Here is a 21,055-nt window from a genome sequence, read left to right as displayed (position 1 = left end):
CCCCCTATGGCCACATCCGAAGCGTCAACCATGATACTTAAAGGTGCATCTGGCTGCGGATGGGTGAGAAGTGTAGCACTTGCGAGGGCGACTTTAATATGATTAACTCCCAATAAAGCTGCGTCGGTCCATACCAGATCCTGTTTCTTACCTGCCCCAACAAGTAGAGCTGTGACAGGTTGTAAAATCTGGGCACACTGCGGTATAAATCGCCTATAAAAGTTAATAAGTCCAAGGAATTCACGTAGTTTGCGTAAAGAAGTTGGCTGTGGAAAGTTTTGTATCGCTTCGACCTTTACTTGAAGTGGTCGGACACCTTGCGAATCAACATGATGTCCAAGAAACTCGAGTGACGAAACTCCAAATTGGCATTTCGCTGGGTTGAGAACAACGCCATACTCATTAAGACGTGTGAATAGTTGATGAAGATGAGTTTCGTGTTCCTCGGCGTTGGAACTTGCAACAAGCAGGTCGTCGATATAAGCGTAGCAAAAATCCAATCCACGCGTTACCTGATCAATAAAACGTTGAAAAGTTTGAGCGGCATTGCGGAGGCCAAATGGCATTCTAACAAATTCAAAAAGTCCAAATGGTGTAGTAATTGCTGTTTTATGAACATCAGCAGGTTCAACTGGTATCGGATGGTAAGCTCGGACGAGATCAATCTTAGAAAATATAGTGGATCCGTGCAGAGATGCTGTAAAATCGTGCATGTACGGGATAGGATGCCGATCTGCAACAGTAGCATTGTTCAATGCTCGATAATCCCTACAGGGACGCCAATCCCCAGGAGTTTTTTTAGGCACCATACCAGTTACTTTTAGAGGGGCGTATAATTCCAAGCTGTATCATGTGTTCAAATTCATGTCTGGCTGTTTTGCAGCGGTCATGTGCGAGCCGTCGAGGATGTGACGAAATTGGTGGACCATGGGTCTGAATATGATGTGTCACATCGTGTTTTAGCGACGCTTCCTGATAACAAGGGCGTGTAATGTTTGGGAATTTTGTAAGAATGTAGTCCCAATTGGACTTAGCCTCAAGGGTGGTAAATATAAGACCGAGAGGCGAAGTTTTGGAGGCGACACCTTGAATACTCAGGTTGGTGGTAGTGTCAATGAGTCGTCGATTATTCATATCGACTAACAGTCCAAAATGTCTTTAAAAATCAGCCCCTATGATGGGGTGTGTGACGTCTGCGATAACAAATATCCATTGAGATATTCGTCTCAAACCTAAGTCTAAGGTTACAGAGCGATGTCCATAAGTGTTGATAGATGTATTATTTGCGGCAGTCAAAGTAGACTCTTGTCGCCTATGTAGACGCTCATGGCGAGTAGGTGGAACAACGCTAACTTCTGCCCCAGTGTCTATGAGGAAACGTTGTTTTGATAATTTATTTACAATAAAGAAAAGGCGACTTACGATTTGACGGCCAGCAACATTCGTAATAATAATAATAATAATAAGATTTTTATAGCGCACATACCACTCCAGAGTGCTCAAGGCGCATTTAAAAATAAAAAAGAAATAAATCATACACATTCCTGACAAATAAAATGCAATTTCTTTGGAGGGTCCCCATCCGTTGTCGTTCTGTCGCGGTCCCGGACCCCTACCTAGGTGACCAAACAAAGGAGCAGGATACACATTTGCCTTGCCACAGACGACCGGGTGCTCAGAGACAACAACCAAGACAGAGGCACCCCAAAGATAATGCTGGCCAGGAAAAGGTATACAAAACAATTCTAAGTCTAAAAAACTTTAAGAAACCTCATGATTTCCATATGCCTTAATGAATAAATGTGTTTTTAATAATTTTTAAAAAGTATCAACAGTTTTGCAAAATCTTATGAAGCTCGGTAGAGCATTCCACAGACGAGGAGCAGTAACGGAGAATGCTCTGTCACCCCATGAGTGGTGAGACTTAGGCTGATGTAGAAGCAGCGAGTCACTAGAACGCAGATTACGTCCGGGAACATACAGCCTAAGCATGTCAGAAATATATTCAGGAGCCATGCCATTTATAGACTTAAAAACAAAGAGTAATATTTTAAAAACAATGCGGTACCTAACAGGGAGTTGTCGGCGTTGGAGTTTTCCGAACACGGCGGATTGCATTTTCGAGCATTTACTCCAAATTTGTCATGGTACCAACAGAGTTGAGGAGTGTTGTTTGAATGTTGAGCTGAGCGATTGGTACTGTTAGGTTGAGCAGGAGATGAATGCCTACCACGCGATCGATTTTGATGTCGACTTGTGCTGCGACTTTGATGTCTGTTGTGCCGTCGGTCAGATTGCAAGGAATTAACTTGTGTTGACAGGTGTTGAATCTGTTTTTGCAGGGTTTCAAGGGTCGCAGATAAGGAGGGTGTATTGTCCGTGTGTACTGCCGATACACTTGTTGCCGCAGTTGCAGTTACAGATACTTCAATAATTTTGTCAGCCAAGGATGTCAAGCTTCCCAGGTCCAACTCATCCTTGGTTGAAGCTAGGATAAGCTGTACATTAGTTGGGAGGCGACTTAAGAATATTTGTTTCATAATTGAAGATTCGAGTGGCCTGTCGCCTAAGAGTTGTAACATCCGTCGGTATAATTGCGACGGTTTCCTATCCCCCCAACTCCTCGGCCGTCAGGAGTTGGCGGAGGCGCTGTTGGTCGGAGTCAGTTGTCCGACGTATTAAGGTATCTTTCAAGTTCACATACCTGTTATCAGTAGGCGGGTTGAGAAGTAGATCCCGAACTTCCTGCGCAATTTCAGGTTGCAATGATCCGACTAAGTAAGCGTATTTTGTAGCATCTACTGTAATCCCACGCGTTGTGAACTGTGCTTCCACTTGGGTGAACCACAATATCGGATCATTGGGCCAGTATGGAGGCAGTTTCAACGCTACAGAAGAAATTGGCCTGTTGACGGTTGCTGCGTCAGGAGCGGGCATCACAGGTTGTTCCTGGTGCTGGGGTTGTGCTGGAGGTTGCGGTAGCTGTCGTTGTTGCTGTTGTCCTTCCATTTTAAATTAAATTCGGTATAAGAAAGTCGAGGGTCACCACTTTAGTTATTGTCGGCGCAACGGTAAAATAAAACAACTACTAAATGTATACAGTAAACTATGCAATTTATTCCAAGTGAATCAAGTGAGGATTCTCAATAAATAGATAAAATATACAATATACAATATTTGATAAGACAATGCAATAAACGGTGTAGCTAAGATGCTGGTTGAGAAAAGAGTGTGTTAATAATGTGGTCAGTGCATGGTAATATTGGGCTAGGCCCATCTCATCTGACCAATTAGGATTAAGAGAATTAATGTGGTTTTCTGTTAGAGTCATTAACATTCTTAAAATCCATTAGCTAGAAAAGTGAAGGTAACCTGTCAATGTGAGGTTAAATAAAGAGATATATAGAGGATGTATAAATAATCAAATTAAAAGTAAATGTTGAATTGTTTAAAAGCTATGTGGTAGGTCTGCTACAAAGTAATGGAAAGACAAGAACGTTCACGTAGGGAAGATATGGAAAAACAGCAAGCGTTAGTAATGGCGTTAATGGATAAGCAAAAGGACTGTGAGGAGAGACGATTAAAAGACATAATGAAATTGAAAGGAGTTCAGATTGCAAAACTTTCTGATAGTGACGATATTGAAAATTATCTCACTACGTTTGAACGAATTGCTAACACCTATGAGTGGCGAAAAGAACACTGGGTAGTAAAACTGATACCACCTTTGACAGGCAAAGCAAGAGCAGTCTATGCATCACTATGAGTGACAGAAAGTAACCAGTACGACATAGTGAAGAAATCAATATTACAAAGTTATGACATAACGGAAGAGACATATAGAAAAAGGTTTAGGTTAAGTAAAAGAAAAGTGAAGAAAGTTATGTATGTTAGGTTGAAAGATTTTATTTACTAAGTGGGCTAAGCCTGCTGATAAAAGCAAAGATGATTTAGCTGAAATTGTTATTTTAGAGCAATTGATAAATATTATGCCCACAGGGTAAAAATTTGGATTAAAGAACATAAACCAGATTCTGGATTAAATGCTGCGGAATTAGCAGATAATTATATTTTTAAGCTAGAAAAGGTATCGATTTTGAGAAAAAGTTTCAAAATAGAAAACACGAAAATAGAAACAACCAGGCGAAACAGTGAAAGGCACTCTTGAAGTTGACAGTAGGGTAATAATAATGCCCATGATAACTTTCAGAAATCACAATCTGACGCTAGACAACCTCGCGTTTGTAGACGGTGCAAAAAAGTAGGCCATATTGAACGATATTGTCGTAGAAATGTTGGATTTTTGTCGACAAGGACATATACTGTTTCAAAACCATGTACACCTTACATTTGTAGAGGCATAGTTGAAGGATGTGATTGTGAAATTTTGATAGATTCTGGATGTGATATGAAACTTGTTCATTCGGATTTAGTAGCGGCTAAAAAAATTAATCGCGCGGAGTCCATGACCATGTCCAAGCGTATCCTACTGCATTCGTCAATATTAAGGTTAATAACGAAGACGACAATTTGTTGGTCGGCGTTTGCAGTGATTTACCAAGAGATGTAATTCTTGGTAGGGACTTTCTTAATTTTGGAGACTTATTAGGAAAGGAGAATAAAAATCATGATAGGCTTAGTTTTGTCGCCACTAGAGACCACACTAAAAAAGAAAAACTAAGAGATAAAAACGAATTAACTGCGGAAAAGGCTTCTAGGGTTATTTCACGTCAGTTAGATGATGTGGTTAATTTTCAAAAAGAATTTGGACATTTTTAGATGGCCAGCTACTCAGTGACAACCCTCCCAAGGAAAAGGTTCATAAAACCAGAAGTGAAAAACGAAAAGTTAGGTAAGAGTTTGCAAAAACAAAAGAAGCTAAATCTAGCCAAGATAGTGAATTAGACATTTTAGATATGGGCAGAGATAAAATTAAGGATTATCAGGTTAAGGTTAGAACTTTAATTCCACTTCGAGAACAGATGTTTTTTTTTCTCTTTTGTGGCGCAAACACCACTTTTATTCACATTCATATTATCTCATATTACATAAAATCGTATTATTTAACTTGTAAATGTCGTTACAGTTCATAAGTAACATTTTTACATATATGAATTCTGTATTACTCCTTTTTTCATTAATTTTCTTATATTTTGTTATACACTTGACAGGATCATCATTATCATCTATCCCGTTTTAAAATAGTTCACACATTTTCATTTGTTTGTTTTCATTTTACAACCCGGATTATACAATATATTTATATACATGATAAAAAAAAACAATAATAGCTCAGTACCACCAGTAACCCGTATCACTGTAATTCCTTTTCGGTTAATCGTATCAAATTAGAAATTATATTATCATAATCTTATTTCTTAAAGCTACCCATTTTTCTATACTTGTTTCTTTATTGTTATATGTTTCACATTCAATGTTATATAACATATTGCTTTTAAATGAATTCCATAAAGATTTACCCACTGGCTTATTTAGTGCAGATAACATTTTTATTCTATAAATAGTAAATGCTGCAAAAGTGTAAATATAATCTATTAGCTTATCTCCCGTTCCTAGTATTAATTGTTTAAATGATATGTTATTGTGATTTAAACTTACAAAGATACTAAGCATTTTCCTCCAATATTTCTGAATAAATCTACAACTAAAAAACAAATGATTTTCATTTTCAATTTCTCCACATTTGTCACACGTTTGTGTTTCCTTAACTTTCCACTGATACAGCCGTTTGTTGGTAGGCAGTATTCTATGTAACATCTTATAATTGAATTGTGCTAGTTTCTTATCTTTCATTTTACATACTTTCCGTAACCAAGAAGTTTTCCAATCAATGTTGTTATCATTGAAGTACTCTTCCCATTTTAGTTGTGACATTGGAATAATGAAATATTCTTTCACAAACCATGAGTATATTAGTTTGGTAGTATTAATCTCATACTTAGTCCCAACTACTTCATCATTATCATCACAATTGAAAATATCTACCTCCTTAATAATACGTTTCCATTGAATTGGTATTGCCTTAATAATGCACAAATACTCATTTAACCAGTTTGTTTTACATTGTAGTTTCACCAGTATTTCGTTTGATGTTAAAAAAGTGTTCTTATTAACAATGTCTTTAATACTGATAATGCCACTGTCAATCCAATGCTTGTAGAAAAGCGTTTTTTTTTTTAGTTTAACGTAGTGGTTTCCCCACAGTTGCTCATTCATTATATCGTTATAAGTTTCAGGTTTTTTTTTAGAGATTCTGTTATAATTTATGTAGGCTTTTATCATATTTTTGTAAAACAGTGGAATTTTATCAGAATTAACATCAATAATGTTATAACATGACATATTAAGTAAAACATTAACATCACATATTTTTTTAATATAATACATTGGAATATTTTTCCATTTAGCACCATCATCATTCATAATTCTTTTTAACCAGCCACACATGAGTGCGTTAACATGAAGAGTAAAATCAGGCATTTTAATGCCTCCCATCTCAACATCACCAATTAGAGTTTTTCTTTTTATCTTTTCCCTTTTATTGTTCCAAATAAAATTATATATTAGATTTGTAACTTGTGTATATACATATTTTGGAACATCAGTGATATTTGCAGTATATGTTAATTTAGATAGTGCAAGACTTTTCAGGATTATTATTCTACAAAAAATTGAGAGATTTCTAGCATTCCATTGTTTTAAAGTCTTTTCTAGCTCTATTAATTTAACATCCCAGTTTTTTCTGGTACATTCTTCTGTATTATACCCTACATATATGCCTAAAATTTTGATCGGGTGTTTTACCCAATTTAATTCTAAAGGTCTATCTATTCTGTTCTTCCATTTACCAATCCAAAAAGCATTGGTTTTTATTTTATTTAGTGTCATTCCAGATACTTCACAAAAACGTTCAATTACACTGACTGCTGACTTAATACTTTTGTCATTACCAACATACAAAACAGTATCATCGGCTAATTGGCTTATTCTAGCTTCTATGTTATTTTCATTATTTGGAAGTTTAATACCCTTATAGTCATCTTTGTTTCTTATTCTAGATGCCATTACTTCAACCACTAAAATGAATAACAGAGCAGATAGAGGACAACCTTGTCTAATACCTCTTTCCATTTTAAAATTGTTTGAAACCCAACCATTGTTAACTGTGACACATTCAACGTTATTGTATAATACTTTTACCCAGTTACAAAAGAACATTCCAAAGTTAAACTTTTCTAGAACATTGAACATAAAATCTCTACTAATAGAGTCAAAAGCCTTCTTAAAATCTACGGTAATTATTGCCCCTTCGATATCATTACACTCTGTATAATAAAGCAGGTCTTCTATTAACCGAATGTTTTCACCAGCGAAACGGCCTTTTATATAACCTTTTTGGTCTGAACTTACTATTGATTTAATAACCATTTTAAGTCTGTTACTTAATACATGTGAAAGAATTTTGTAATCGGTGTTTAAGAGGGTAATGGGACGCCAATTATTCAAATTTTCTCTTTCTCCATCCTTGAACAAAAGGGTGATTACACCTCGTTTTTGCGAAAAGGATAATTCTTGAGAATTATAACTTTCATTTAACGCATCGCAAATTAAATGTTTAATATTATTCCAAAAGAACACATAAAATTCAACACTTAGACCATCCGATCCAGGTGTTTTATTTTTTTCCATCATTGAAATGGCCTTTTTACATTCATCAATAGTGACGTAACCTTCACAATTTTCTTTTTCTGAAAGCTTGTTTATAATAGAATTACAAAGGTATTTATTAATTTTTCCAGGGTTTATAACATTTTTTGCGTATAAACCTTCGAAATGTTGTATTTGTTCCTTTAAAATATCAATTGGGCTCGTTGCTAAGCTCCCATCTTTAGTAATTAAACTTTTTATGTGTTTCTTTTTACTTTTGGATCTTTCTAACCCAAGAAAGTATTTTGTATTCCGCTCGCCTTCCTCTATCCATTTTACTCTGGACCTAATTTGCGCGCCTTTTGCTTCTACATTATAAATGTTTTCAAGCTCTATTTTTTTGTTTTCAATTTTATTTTCAATGGTTATATCACAATTTTGAGTATTCATAATTGTTTCATTTAAGTTTTTTATTTGTTTTTGTAATTTTTCTTTCTTTTTATTCTGGTTTTTATTTTTTTGTTTTCCGTATGCAATTGAAAATTCTTTTATTTTTGTTTTTACAAGCTCCCATAACAAACTTGCACTTACAGGTTCTCTATTATTTTTTAGTATTGAAACATCAATTATTTTAATTACTAATTTTGTAAATGTTTCATCTTTCAGAAAGCTATTGTTGAACATCCATAAACCAGGACCGCGTTTTTTTTCATGCAAATCTATTTTAATTGATACCGCCTGGTGATCTGTGAGAATAGCTGGACGAATGTCACAGGCTAAAACATCTCTATTTAAAAAGAGATCTTCTGATATTAACCAGATGATGTGGTTAATTTTCAAAAAGAATTTGGACATTTAGATGGCCAGCTACTCAGTGACAACCCTCCCAAGGAAAAGGTTCATAAAACCAGAAGTGAAAAACGAAAAGTTAGGTAAGAGTTTGCAAAAACAAAGGAAGCTAAATCTAGCCAAGATAGTGAATTAGACATTTTAGATATGGGCAAAGATAAAATTAAGGATTATCAGGTTAAGGTTAGAACTTTAATTCCACTTCGAGAACAGATGTTAGTACAGAAAGATGACGATGCTATAAAGATAGTCTGTAAGGACGGAATTTTATTTAGGGATGTTTTTACTAAACACCAGACAGAACCCATAGAGAAATTAGTGGTTTTATATCCTTGCCGTAATAGTGTTCTGAAAGTTGCACATGATATTTCATTGACAGAGTATTGTAAAGCCTTAAAGTATAAAACGTTATGATTCTTATGTCAGTAATTAGTGAACCATTCCGACAAATTGACATGAATATTGTTGGTTCATTATTAGTTTTCATTAATAATTATGTTCTATGTTATTATGGCGTATTAAAGCTTTATAGATTAGGAGTGGGTTAACTTTTGCCACGTCCGTGTATACTAGCCCCTCAAAACTCCAAGAAAGAGTTTTGAGCTCAGAAAGATGGGAGAGTTTAGTAAATTACCATTCCCTAACATATAGAGTAACATAGTATTTACATAAACATTCTAGAATAAGAGTATGTTTAGATTTAAGAAACCATGTATAATTAATATAAGAACAATCAGGAACATTCCAGAAGTGCTATTAATAGAAACTGTCATCTAATAGAATAAGAAGTATAAGGATCGAATTATCTGAACATATTGTATATAAGGGGAAGTATGACAATTGTAAGAAGGGAGAAGGATTTTTGATTGAAGCATTTATTTTGAAGAAGGTAGGATATTAGTTGTTGGATATTAGTTGTTGGATATTAGATTGTAAAAATTATTGTGAAGCTGTTGTTTGAAGTGCTTACTGGATTGTTGAAGGTTGAAGTTGATTGAAATTAAAGCTTTGTTTTTTAGTTATTTTACGACTTTGTGGATTTTGTGCGTATACTTTTATGTATTTTCAACCGCTCGGAAACATAGGTAAAGGGAGTTCGTGACAATCACACTTAACTCATGTGTAGCCACAGTCTTTAATAGTATTCTTGCACACAATATCTCTCAATTTTTAGAAGATAGTAATATTCTTGGAGAAGTCCAGGGTGGTATTAGAACAGACGGGAGATGTAAAGATCATATTTTTACTCTTAAAAGTATCATAGCCATAAGACGTGCTGAAGGTAAAAGAACATTTCTGGACTTTTTGGACTTTAAAAAAGCCTTTGATTCCGTTTGGCGACTATGTTTAATTAATGCTGCCAAAAAAATTGGTATTAGTGAAAAATACTTAATGTTATAACAAATATGTATTCTGATGTTAAATGTAAAGTTTTATTTAATGACATAGAATCAGATAATTATGTTTAATATTAATGAGGGGTGAAACAAGGCTGTTCATTATCACCAGTTCTTTTTTCAATTTACATTAATTAAATGAATTAAAAAAAGTAATAAACAAGGTGTTTATATTTTTAACATACAAATTGGCACTTTACTTTTTGCCAACGATGTTTTTTTAATTGGTTAAAGTAGCTAGTGAGTATTCACAAAAACGGAGGCTAGAATTTAACTTAAAAATCAAATGTATTAATTACAGGACAAAAAGTTAATAATCCACATAGAACATGGAATCTTAGTAAACATTATATTACGGAAAAAGAATCCTATAAATATCTTGGTGTTATAATCTCTAGGTCATATGCTGATTCACATAATGTTAAAGATGTATTGTCCCTTGAAACACAAAAAAAATGAAGGTCAAAATATTCTAAATTTAAAGTGGCCATATCAAAGTAATATTAAGTCGAAAATTCGAGCCAAAAACAACAAGTTTACGTAATTAACAGGTAAATTAGTTTAATTACATTTCATCTGGAAAATCGTCACGAGCGAAAGTAAACAAAGATTTCAAACTATGAGTACGCATTATGCATATGCTAAATTAGGATTGTTTACAACTCGTCACGGTTAAGAAGGTATTTTCACACAGATCATGAGGAAGTTTTATGATTATACATACAGAGTAGCCAAACAAGTGCGTTTCATTATGGGATATGTTTTGATTGAAAACTTTGACTGGAAGTCAAAGTTATTTTTTTCACAAAAAAACGTCTGTATTTCAGTTAAATTTTTTTTTTTTCGAAAATTTTTTGGTGATAGTTAATAACTATTGTGATACTTCAAAATGACCCACCTTTTTTCGAAATCTTTTATTTTTTTTTTTTTTAATTAGTCAAAGGGACAATACATCTTTAATGAAGTAATTAAAAAGGGAAATAGGATAATTGCTTATATTACCTCTATTATTAACAACCAGAAAGATGTCAATAGGGTTTACTATGGCCATCTCTTATGGAGAATAATAGGGCTACCCACCATTAACTATGCCTCTTCAATATGGTTATGTACTCTGTAAGCTCTTTAGACAAATTAGAAAACATTTAAAGGCAAGAAATATTTTTAAGGCACAAAGAAATGTTGCCAAAGAGGCATTACTTGGGGATTTAGGTTGGGAACAATTTATTATATACAAAATAAGTTTAGATTGTCTTACTTTAATAGACTTAAAAATATGGATGATCAGAGATGGCAAACACATCTATGTAGGTAATTAATTGAGGTTCAAGGTAACATTAAATGGAAGTGAATTAACCATATCAAGGAATTACTATATAATTTTGACTTAGATTCTAAATTTAATTTAAACCCGGAGAGTTAGACGTGGCTCAAACATTTTAAATATGTTTGCTCTCTAGAGAAAATGCAAAGCAATGGTTTGAACGAGCAAAAAGCAAGTCAACTTTGTCCGACTACTTAAAATATAAGCATAAACCTATGATATGGTTAATTTTGATATTGTAAGTTTTGAAATTTAAAGCAAGAAGTAACACTCTAGATCTAGAAGGCAAAAGGAATACAAATACAACACCACAAATAAATTAACATTATTAAAACTTTATAATATTATTATAACTACAGCAGTATTTGACAAAGCATGCATGTTTCTAAATTAAAAAACAAACATCAAACCAAATGGAAAAATATGCTTCATGAAAAAGAAATGTAAATGAAGAAACCATACCACTATATATTTACACTTCGTACATTATGAGTATTGTATATTATAAAATAATATATAATAATAACATTATATATATAATTACAGAATACCCTATTCAAATTGCTACAAAAATGTTTCAGAAATTAAAAGACATGTATTTCTTGTATTAGTATTTTTGCCAGTCTAAATTAAGTAAGAATATTTCTGTGAAAATAAGTGACATATTCTTCTAACTGTGATGCAAACTAACGCAAAATGAAAATTTGGACAGTTTGGGAAAATCCTATAAGTAAAGTACATTTTTAAAATACCTTTGTAAGTTTGTTACTTCTATGTTTTGCAAATTTCCAGCTTTATGTTTGTCAGTCTAGAAACAATTGATTTTATTATTACAAAATAAATTTGAAATTCAGTAGTTTTACAACTTGAAAGAAATGGGCATTAATCCATTATTCTACTTTGATACAATTAAAGCTGCACTTAGTGAAGTGTTATGAATGTTAAGCTTAATTTACATTATGAATAGGCTACTTGCAAATTTAAGAGCACAGTAACAGTAACTTATGCACTGAATCAATCCCAATACTAATTCATAACATTTTGGATTTAAACTTTAGAAAAAGGAGATGATGAGGAGAAGATAAAGCATCAAATGCAGGATTCAGGCTACTTATCAATACAATGATAAAAATAAACTAGAATTTAATTCGTCACTTTGATCATTTTTATAATTCTAATGAAATTAAATTTTTTTAAACATGCATATACTTTAACATACCATCGTAAAAAGTTGATGAACGCCATCCTATGACATGATGCATATGCTTATATTGCTGAGTTGTACCTATTATGTGTCATATATAATAGTACAGTATACTGTATATCCATATACAGTGTAGCATAGGTGAAATTATGGGACCCACATCATGTTCAAATTTTTTGATATGATGACATTATCAAAATAAACTTGAAGATGACAATTTCCAAAGATATAAATGGAGCAAAAAAATATAAGGAAGAATTGGAAGAAAATTTGGCACTTGGATGCGCAATGCGCGCTCTTTAAAATTGTTATAATTGTGACGAAAGAGATGAAAAAATCATCAAATCATAACGTCACAACATCCGATAGGCTTAATTTTTATGTGAATTCATATCTAAATTTCATCAGCTGTCACAATGAATTAAAATCATCCAGGTCACCTTTAATTCTAAAGAGCTGTGATAACAGATATTCAAATATACGCTGAAGGTAAAATTACTCGACCCACGTTATTCAAGTTTTTACGCATGATGACATCATCATAATGAAAATGGATAAAGATAATTAATTTAGCAAGCACATACTGAAATTTGAGCGAAAATTGGGCTCAAATAACGGAGATGCACTCTATTGAATGTGATAACCTACACAAAAAGATAAAAATTCCTAGTTTTTAAATTCAAGTGGCCATTTGATGACAACACAACATTTTGTACGTCAAATGTGTACATGAAGTCATATCTACATTCAATGGCTTCCCGAATAAGTTAAAAAAATTGGGGGTCGACGAAACTTCTGAAGAGTTATTTTGATTTTAAAAATGCCTTATTTTTTTACCATTTTTTTGCAATTAATTTACGCATTTTGCCATATTTAACGTGCTCGTATAGCACTATTTTAAGTCGGAATGGACTCAAATTCAGTGAATGTACAAAGGATGGTGAGTTAAATGTGATTTGTACAAAAAAAAATTTGTTTACGTTTTATAAGAATCGCGCGCGCAAAAACGTGTTTTTGCGCAGTAATTTTTCTGGAACATGCAAATTACCTAATTCATGCTCTAAATCGATCAAAAACTGAATTTTGGGCTTTTAAAATTTTTAAAGCGCGATTTTACGCGTTTTATTTGCTAATATTTTTACCCTTGGCCTGACGTTTATGTGTAGTGATTTCATTAATATGTGATAATGAATTATGGAGATACAATTGATGTGATTTTACAAAATGGCGTACAAATGATGTCACGGATGAGTGATCACGCTGAAAAGCTAACTAGGACTAAACTAAATTATATTTATATAGATATTCTGAAATTGTTGTGATTATTGACATTTAACTTTTTGAGATAATTGACACACAAAATCTGTACAGAAAGAAATAAATAATAATAATAAAGATTTCATACAATAACAATAGGTGATCATTTTATTCTAAATAATCACTTAATAATATGTTTCTTCAGTTTTCAAAAGATTTTTGTTTAATCGATCATGGATGTTCTAATTCCTGCGCTTTTAATAATCATAATAATAATATTTATTCGGCAAAAGTTCTTAAAAGTAGGTTTTACAATTCATCTTGCCAGGAGTAAGTAATATGCATAAGCCCAAACAGAAAACTGCTCTTATTCCATCATTATTATAAAATACAAAAATAACAAAACTAAGTGGTACAAATTAATCAAAAACAAAACAAAGTTATAATGCTGCTTCCTATACTGCCTCTCCTGTATTTTCCTCTACTTTCTTTTGAGAAGGTGAATCTTCCTCCGTCTTTTCAGATGTAGATTCTTCTTCCTTTTTTTCAGATGTAGATCCCTTTTTCTCTTCAGATGCAGCTTCTTTTTCTTTCCGCTCAGATGTGACTTCTTCCTTCTCTTCAGATGTGACTTCCTTATTTTCATGTTCTGATTCTTCTTCATTCTTTTCAAATATAAATGTATTCTTGTTCGATAAAAATTCTTCTTCCTTCTCTCCATATGCAGGTTCTTCTTCCTTCTTGTCACAAGTAGGTACTTCTACTTTTTTTTCAGAAGTAGATTCTCTTTCCTTCTTTTCAGATACAGCTTCTTCTTCCTTATTTCCTGGTTCAAATTCTTCTTCCTTCTTTTCAGATGAAAATTCGTCTTTATTTCCAGATATATCAGGTTCTTCTGAAGTAGACTCCTCTGCTTTCTCCACAGCTGTAGAATTTTCTGCTGACTCAACATTTTTTCCTGGTACTGTGGAGTTATTTTTATTCTTTATTTCAATCTCTTCTGTTTTCTTAATAATCCTTACTTCCTGACTTTTCTCATTCTTAGTTTCTGTTTGGTTTTGTTCCTCACATTGTTTATTTTCTGCTCGTTGTTCTGCACTTGAGGGTAAAAAGCCGTGATCCTCTATAATTTTGACAACATCAGTGAAAATGTCATCTACTGTTCCTCCACAAGCAGAAACCTAATGCATGATGATAAAAAATATCAAACATTACACATCATTTTTGATGCCCTATATGGGGCAACAACATGATAACACACAATGGTTTATCACTCCTTTATAGGAATTGTATTAGATCTAGTACAAAGATGAAACATAATTGATGACAGATTTATTAATAAAAATGAATTACCATTATTAAATATCAAATTAACTTGGATTGCTGAATTGTCATGCTTACTAGAAGCAATACCATGAGAATGGAAAGAATCAAGAATTGGGGTGGAAACACAATTCTATTTTGAGAACGGAGAGGGCGGGTTTTCGACCTCTTTGATCAAGCATCCTCTCTGTTAACACGATCACATTAAGTTGAAGACAATTTTCCTGATTTTCCATCACCGATTTCCATCCTAACACGACAACATTTTTACAAGTAAGTTTTCTAACAATTCGGCACCTTATGCGATGCAACTTATACTTCCACGACTACAAATACTACAGCCCTTTCCGTTATGGAAAGTCTACCTATGTACTGTATGTGTGGTAACGTGAGTGTGTTTTAAGGTGTGTCCAGGCTACTGGTGTGATTCCAGTTTACACGAGGGCCAACTGTTCGGCCGCCATTGTGATTTAACACATGTTTTTTCCGACTTTATACGTATATATATATATATATATATATATATTTCTGTATACTTTTATATGTTGTCCTCTCGTAGGAAAATGTTAACGACACAAACATTACCCGCACATATTATACTCTATATTATACTGTAATCCCTGTATGTCGTGCGATTAACGACTCGGACACGAATTTTATATGTCGTGCGATAACAACTCGCACATTTACTTTCGCCTTAGCCGAAGACAAGGCCCATATATAAATCCTCTTGTAGGAAGATATTAACGACAGACATTACCTGCACATATATTTTTATAATATGTCGTGCGATGAACGACTCGCACATGAATTTTATATGTCGTGTGATAACGACTCCCACATTTACTTTCGCCTTAGTCGAAGACAAGGCCCATACATAAATCCTCTTGTAGGAAGATATTAACGACACAGACATTACCTGCACATATACTTTTATAATATGTCGTGCGATGAACGACTCGCACATGAATTTTATGTCGTGCGATAACGACTCGCACATGAAATTTTATATGTCGTGCGATAACGACTCGCACATGAATTTTATATGTCGTGCGATAACGACTCGCACATGAATTTTATATGTCGTGCGATAAGACTCGCACATGATATGTCGTGCGATAACGACTCGCACATGAATTTTATATGTCGTGCGATAACGACTCGCACATGAATTTTATATGTCGTGCGATAACGACTCGCACATGAATTTTTATATGTCGTGCGATAACGACTCGCACATGAATTTTATATGTCGTGCGATAACGACTCGCACATGAATTTTATATGTCGTGCGATAACGACTCGCACATGAATGTTTATATGTCGTGCGATAATGACTCGCACATGAATTTTTTATGTCGTGCGATAAAGACTCGCACATGAATTTTATGTCGTGCGATAACGACTCGCACATGAATTTTATATGTCGTGCGATAACGACTCGCACATGAATTTTATATGTCGTGCGATAACGACTCACACATGAATTTTATATGTCGTGCGATAACGACTCGCACATGAATGTTTATATGTCGTGCGATAACGACTCGCACATGAATTTTATATGTCGTGCGATAAAGACTCGCACATGAATTTTATATGTCGTGCGATAACGACTCGCACATGAATTTTATATGTCGTGCGATAACGACTCGCACATGAATTTTATATGTCATGCGATAACGACTCGCACATGAATTTTATATGTCGTGCGATTACGACTCGCACATTTACTTTCGCCTTAGTCGACGACAAGGCCCATACATAAACGATAACGACTCGCACATTACAAGGCCCATACATAAATCCTCTCGTAGGAAGATATTAACGACACAAACATTTTTTAACAGACAGGCACTATAGTAACATATAGTAACCGCAAACCACATTACACATTGGTATGGTATGTCGAGCGATAACAGACTAGCATTTTTCACCTTAGTATCAGATATTACTTCGAGTATCCAGTTTTCCTTACGGTGTGATATATTTTACTGGGACACTGTTTATTTCCTTTATATATACACAGTATATTAGGTCAAAGTGACGATTTAAATTCTAGTTTTAATAATATACATTATTTTATTTATATTTTTTAAAAATATATACACACTTATACTTCTAAGTAAAATATAAAAGCTAACTTTCTATATTAACGTCTATAAACGACTATGCCTAGTAATTACACAAACAAACAAACGTTTAACCTTTCCATACGTTCGGTCAAGTGAAGTTTTGAATTCAGCCTAGCTCCATTGTACATATGTATAATACCTATAATAATTATATCGTACGGCAATACACACTACGTTTTGGGGTATTAACATTTTGTTGTATTGTATTCTTACATCGATTTCTGATAGGGGTTCATATTGGCCAAATGGACAGCACGTAAGACAACCATAAATTATACCAACTTAGTTTTTTCAACTGTTATTGATTGATGTAAATACATCTTCTATAAAACTTTTGCAAAAAAAAAATCATAAAATATTGTTTTATCATAATACATAATGCAAATAGGTAATATTTGAATGTAATATAATACACAAAAATCTAAAATAGCTCTTTAATTATTAATCACATTATGCACATTTTTTCACCAGTTAATTGTATAATATAAATACATCATTTTCCATCAAAACTTTATTAAAAAATATGTTTTTGTTAACATGTTGTTAACGTGTAATAAAAAAAAAAAAAAAAAAAATTTTCATTTTATCGCAAAAATACATACAAATCAAAGATAGTTCTTTAATTATGAATCACATAATGCCCATAAATACACAATTTTTAATAAAATACGAAAAATATGTTTTTGTTGTTATCATGGAAACGTGTAACAAAATAAAAATGTGTTGGTTAATCGCAAAATTACACAAAATCTAACATAGCTCTTTAATTATAAATCACATCATGCCCATTGTTTCACCAGTTAATTGTATAATATAAATACACAATTTTAAATCAAATGTTTATTAAAAATATGTTTTTGATACCATAGAAATATGTAATAAATAAAAATATGTTGAAACGTAAACATTATTTGCACGATCAATTTTCTTTTTCAAACTGTCGGAATTACATGTGTTCATTGAAGAATCTGATTCTGATAATTTTCTTTCATATTTTCTTCCATTACTGTATAGATTAAATACCTGTTGATCAATAATAATCTATATATACATTTACGTAAGGAAAAAATTCGGTAAATCGTGCGTTATTCCTAGAATGTTTACTCGATGATAAAGTTGGTTAGAATCTCGGTACTGGTTTTTACCACCTGATGTAACCCTGTTTACTAATTAAATTTAGTCAGATAATTAGTTATTAACAATTAAAACGAATTTAGGTTCAATTATTTGCCTCAAATAGGGGTGTTGGTTTAACACAAGTAGGTAAATTTATGAGCCCTTGGAGAATAAACTTAAAACTGACATATTGCAAAACTTTGACATTATTGTAAATACGTATTAACCATTTTTGGTCGCCATTTGAATCGAAACTTTCTTACGGTGAATGTGGTTACTGTTAGATATATAAACACATATACAAAGAACATGTATTACTGTTACCGTGGGTATGCTCTACTGCTGGATATATAAACACATAATATACAAATAAGAAACGGTATTACTGACAGCTGCTTCTCAACGTTTATAGTAATAATTAATTATAAACAATATAAACTTTGTAGTGGTGTATCGTTACATGTACTTTACTATTTTAATCGACAGGGACAGTTTTAAAGAAGTACTAAAACGTAAATGTTTTACTGTATCTAGTGGTATAAGTATTATTGATAGGCCAAAACATTTAAAAATATTTCGTTACTGAAGGGATAAAGGATATATATTTAAAAAAATGTTCTTAATTCCCATCCTCTTCCCTATCCCTCAACTCTAATGTTATATACAAAACACAAATTGGGTTTGTTTAAATGAGTTCAAATAAAAAAGTTTCTCCTTCTTCGGAAGTAGGTCTAATTACCATGGTGCTAATTTTAGTTGACTACATAAATCATCGTGTCTATTTATTCGTTTCTGTAAACGACAATGTTCTATAATCCTGCGGTACGTACATTTGAAATCGCCAGTTTTTCGTTGTTTTTTTTTTCACGCTGAAATGACTGTGTATTCGAGAACCATCCGTGGACACGACCATCTAGTTTAATTAATTACAATAAATTCAGTTTTAAAAAATAATCTGTTTTCATTAAATAAATATTAACTGAAGAAAATGCAAACATAGATTTCTATAGCAGTACTAACAGTTTTAAATTAATCAATTAAATCTAAAAACCTACAAAATATGATTCCTTTCATACTTTATATATATATATATCCAATGGCAAATTTATATATATATAAATAATCCTCAATCAATAATAATCAAAAAATATTCCTCGAAAATAAGTGGACCTGTCCATAAAGTATTTAAAACTTTCATGGTACGGACGATTCCATTTACTATAATAGCGATGTTGCGCATTTCTAACTAATATGTTTTAAAACACTTCAAAATAATTAAGTACCTATTATTAATTCTTCGGAACGTTAGGAATGGCAAATATATTAATCATAATTATAATCAATGTTGGTTAAATACAATATATAGAAGATACCTCCGTTAAGCCAAAATGCTACTGACAGTCACAGGTTAGCCTCACTCAGCCCGAGACAATGGAACTAATGGACGGTGGCTTGAGAATCGAAAAACATGTGCCTACTCTTTTCTTTTTTTAATATTTTAACAATATGTACTTTAAACATTATCTTTTTATTTTACATGTGTCTTTGATTTAAATATTGGATCAACCTACCGAAAAACCGAAGACATTTTTTGAAAGTTCACCAATTCTGTTCTAGACATCGTCCACAACTCTATTCATGTTTCCAACTCAACATTTCAAAGATAGTTTGTTTTACTTGTTTACAACTGTATATATTTTTAATGTATTGTATTGATATTTTTAATGTTTTATATATTGTATGTGTTTTTAAGCATCAAGGAAAACCAATTTCATGCTCGCCTTGTTGTGTTCATGACAATAAAGATTTATCTTATCATATCTTATCTTATCTTAACCTGGGACATGCTTTGTTGACAACCTAAAGCCCTTGGCAATCTAATTGACAATCACATCAGGTTGTTACGGAAACTCCAATCAAAAAGCATTATACTTTTAGATCTCAAAATGGGCGGTCATAAACTGTTACAGGGACTTCCCTCATAATGTTCAAGAGGTGGCCAGCTGCATTGTTGTATTTCATTGAATAATTTATATTTCTGCGAATTTTCAACAACATAATAAAAATCTACATTTACATTATAACTCACATCCATGCGTTTTTGTTTTTTTCTGTCAGTATTGTTTATTGGCGATGTGTTAGTACAACTTTGCTCCCATTGCAGTGCACGGTAGTGGAGCCCTTGGATTAGCCTTGGGTGGAAGGTGCTGATGCTCAACATACTGCCATGAAGTATCTGCGTATACTTTCATGGGGAGCATCGTTGTATTAATGGTGATTTTTGTACCTATCAGTCTCTTTGGAGACTCTTCCAGGGAGTCCTGGTTGTTTTTTTTTTTATCTCAGTTTCATGCGGGTAAGTGAACATTCTTCCTTTTTTCCTGCACTTTGCTGGGCTGCTCTTGGCGGTGCCTTGGCACCTGCCACGGGCTAGTTTTCTCTGAGCATCCCTGCTGTGCTTACTTAGAATTGGAAAATTATTGCTATATAACTTATATTTGCTTATGACTTTTATGTGCAGTTTTACATGGGTGAATGTTCATTTACTAATTAAACTATTTAAGCCAGAACTTATGTTGTATGCGTCTTTATTTATTATTCTATGAGTTTGTTAATTGCCGCAGTCTCCGAGTAGCAAAATATAATTTGTTCAAAAATTGATAATGTAAAAGTTAACCAGGTCATATTAATACAGCATAGCAAAATGAGTTGTAAAAGCATTCATCTCTATTTCCTTAAAAAAAATGTAAAGAACCAACCAAGAGTAAAACAAAGTGGGAAA

General features: G+C 32.9%; 1 protein-coding gene and 1 pseudogene across 2 annotated transcripts in view; both read right to left on the bottom strand.

Annotated features, from left to right (window-relative positions):
* Positions 1 to 1,970: 1,970 nt before the first annotated feature.
* Positions 1,971 to 3,984, bottom strand: LOC140047993 (uncharacterized; annotated as a pseudogene).
* A 7,615-nt stretch (positions 3,985 to 11,599) lies between these two features.
* LOC140046569 (adenylate kinase isoenzyme 5-like) overlaps positions 11,600 to 21,055 on the bottom strand; it is a 57,869-nt gene continuing 48,413 nt past the window's right edge. For both annotated transcript variants that reach the window (XM_072091266.1, XM_072091267.1), the window contains one exon: positions 11,600 to 14,880. In XM_072091266.1, the coding sequence (XP_071947367.1) occupies positions 14,155 to 14,880 (726 nt within the window). In that variant the 3' untranslated portion in view covers positions 11,600 to 14,154. The remainder of the gene's footprint in view (positions 14,881 to 21,055) is intronic.

This window comes from Antedon mediterranea, chromosome 4 (assembly GCF_964355755.1).
Source record: "Antedon mediterranea chromosome 4, ecAntMedi1.1, whole genome shotgun sequence".
NCBI classification, from domain to species: Eukaryota; Metazoa; Echinodermata; class Crinoidea; order Comatulida; family Antedonidae; genus Antedon; species Antedon mediterranea.
The sequence above is the reverse complement of the archived record's forward strand: the minus strand, read 5'-3'. Positions and strand labels throughout refer to the sequence as shown.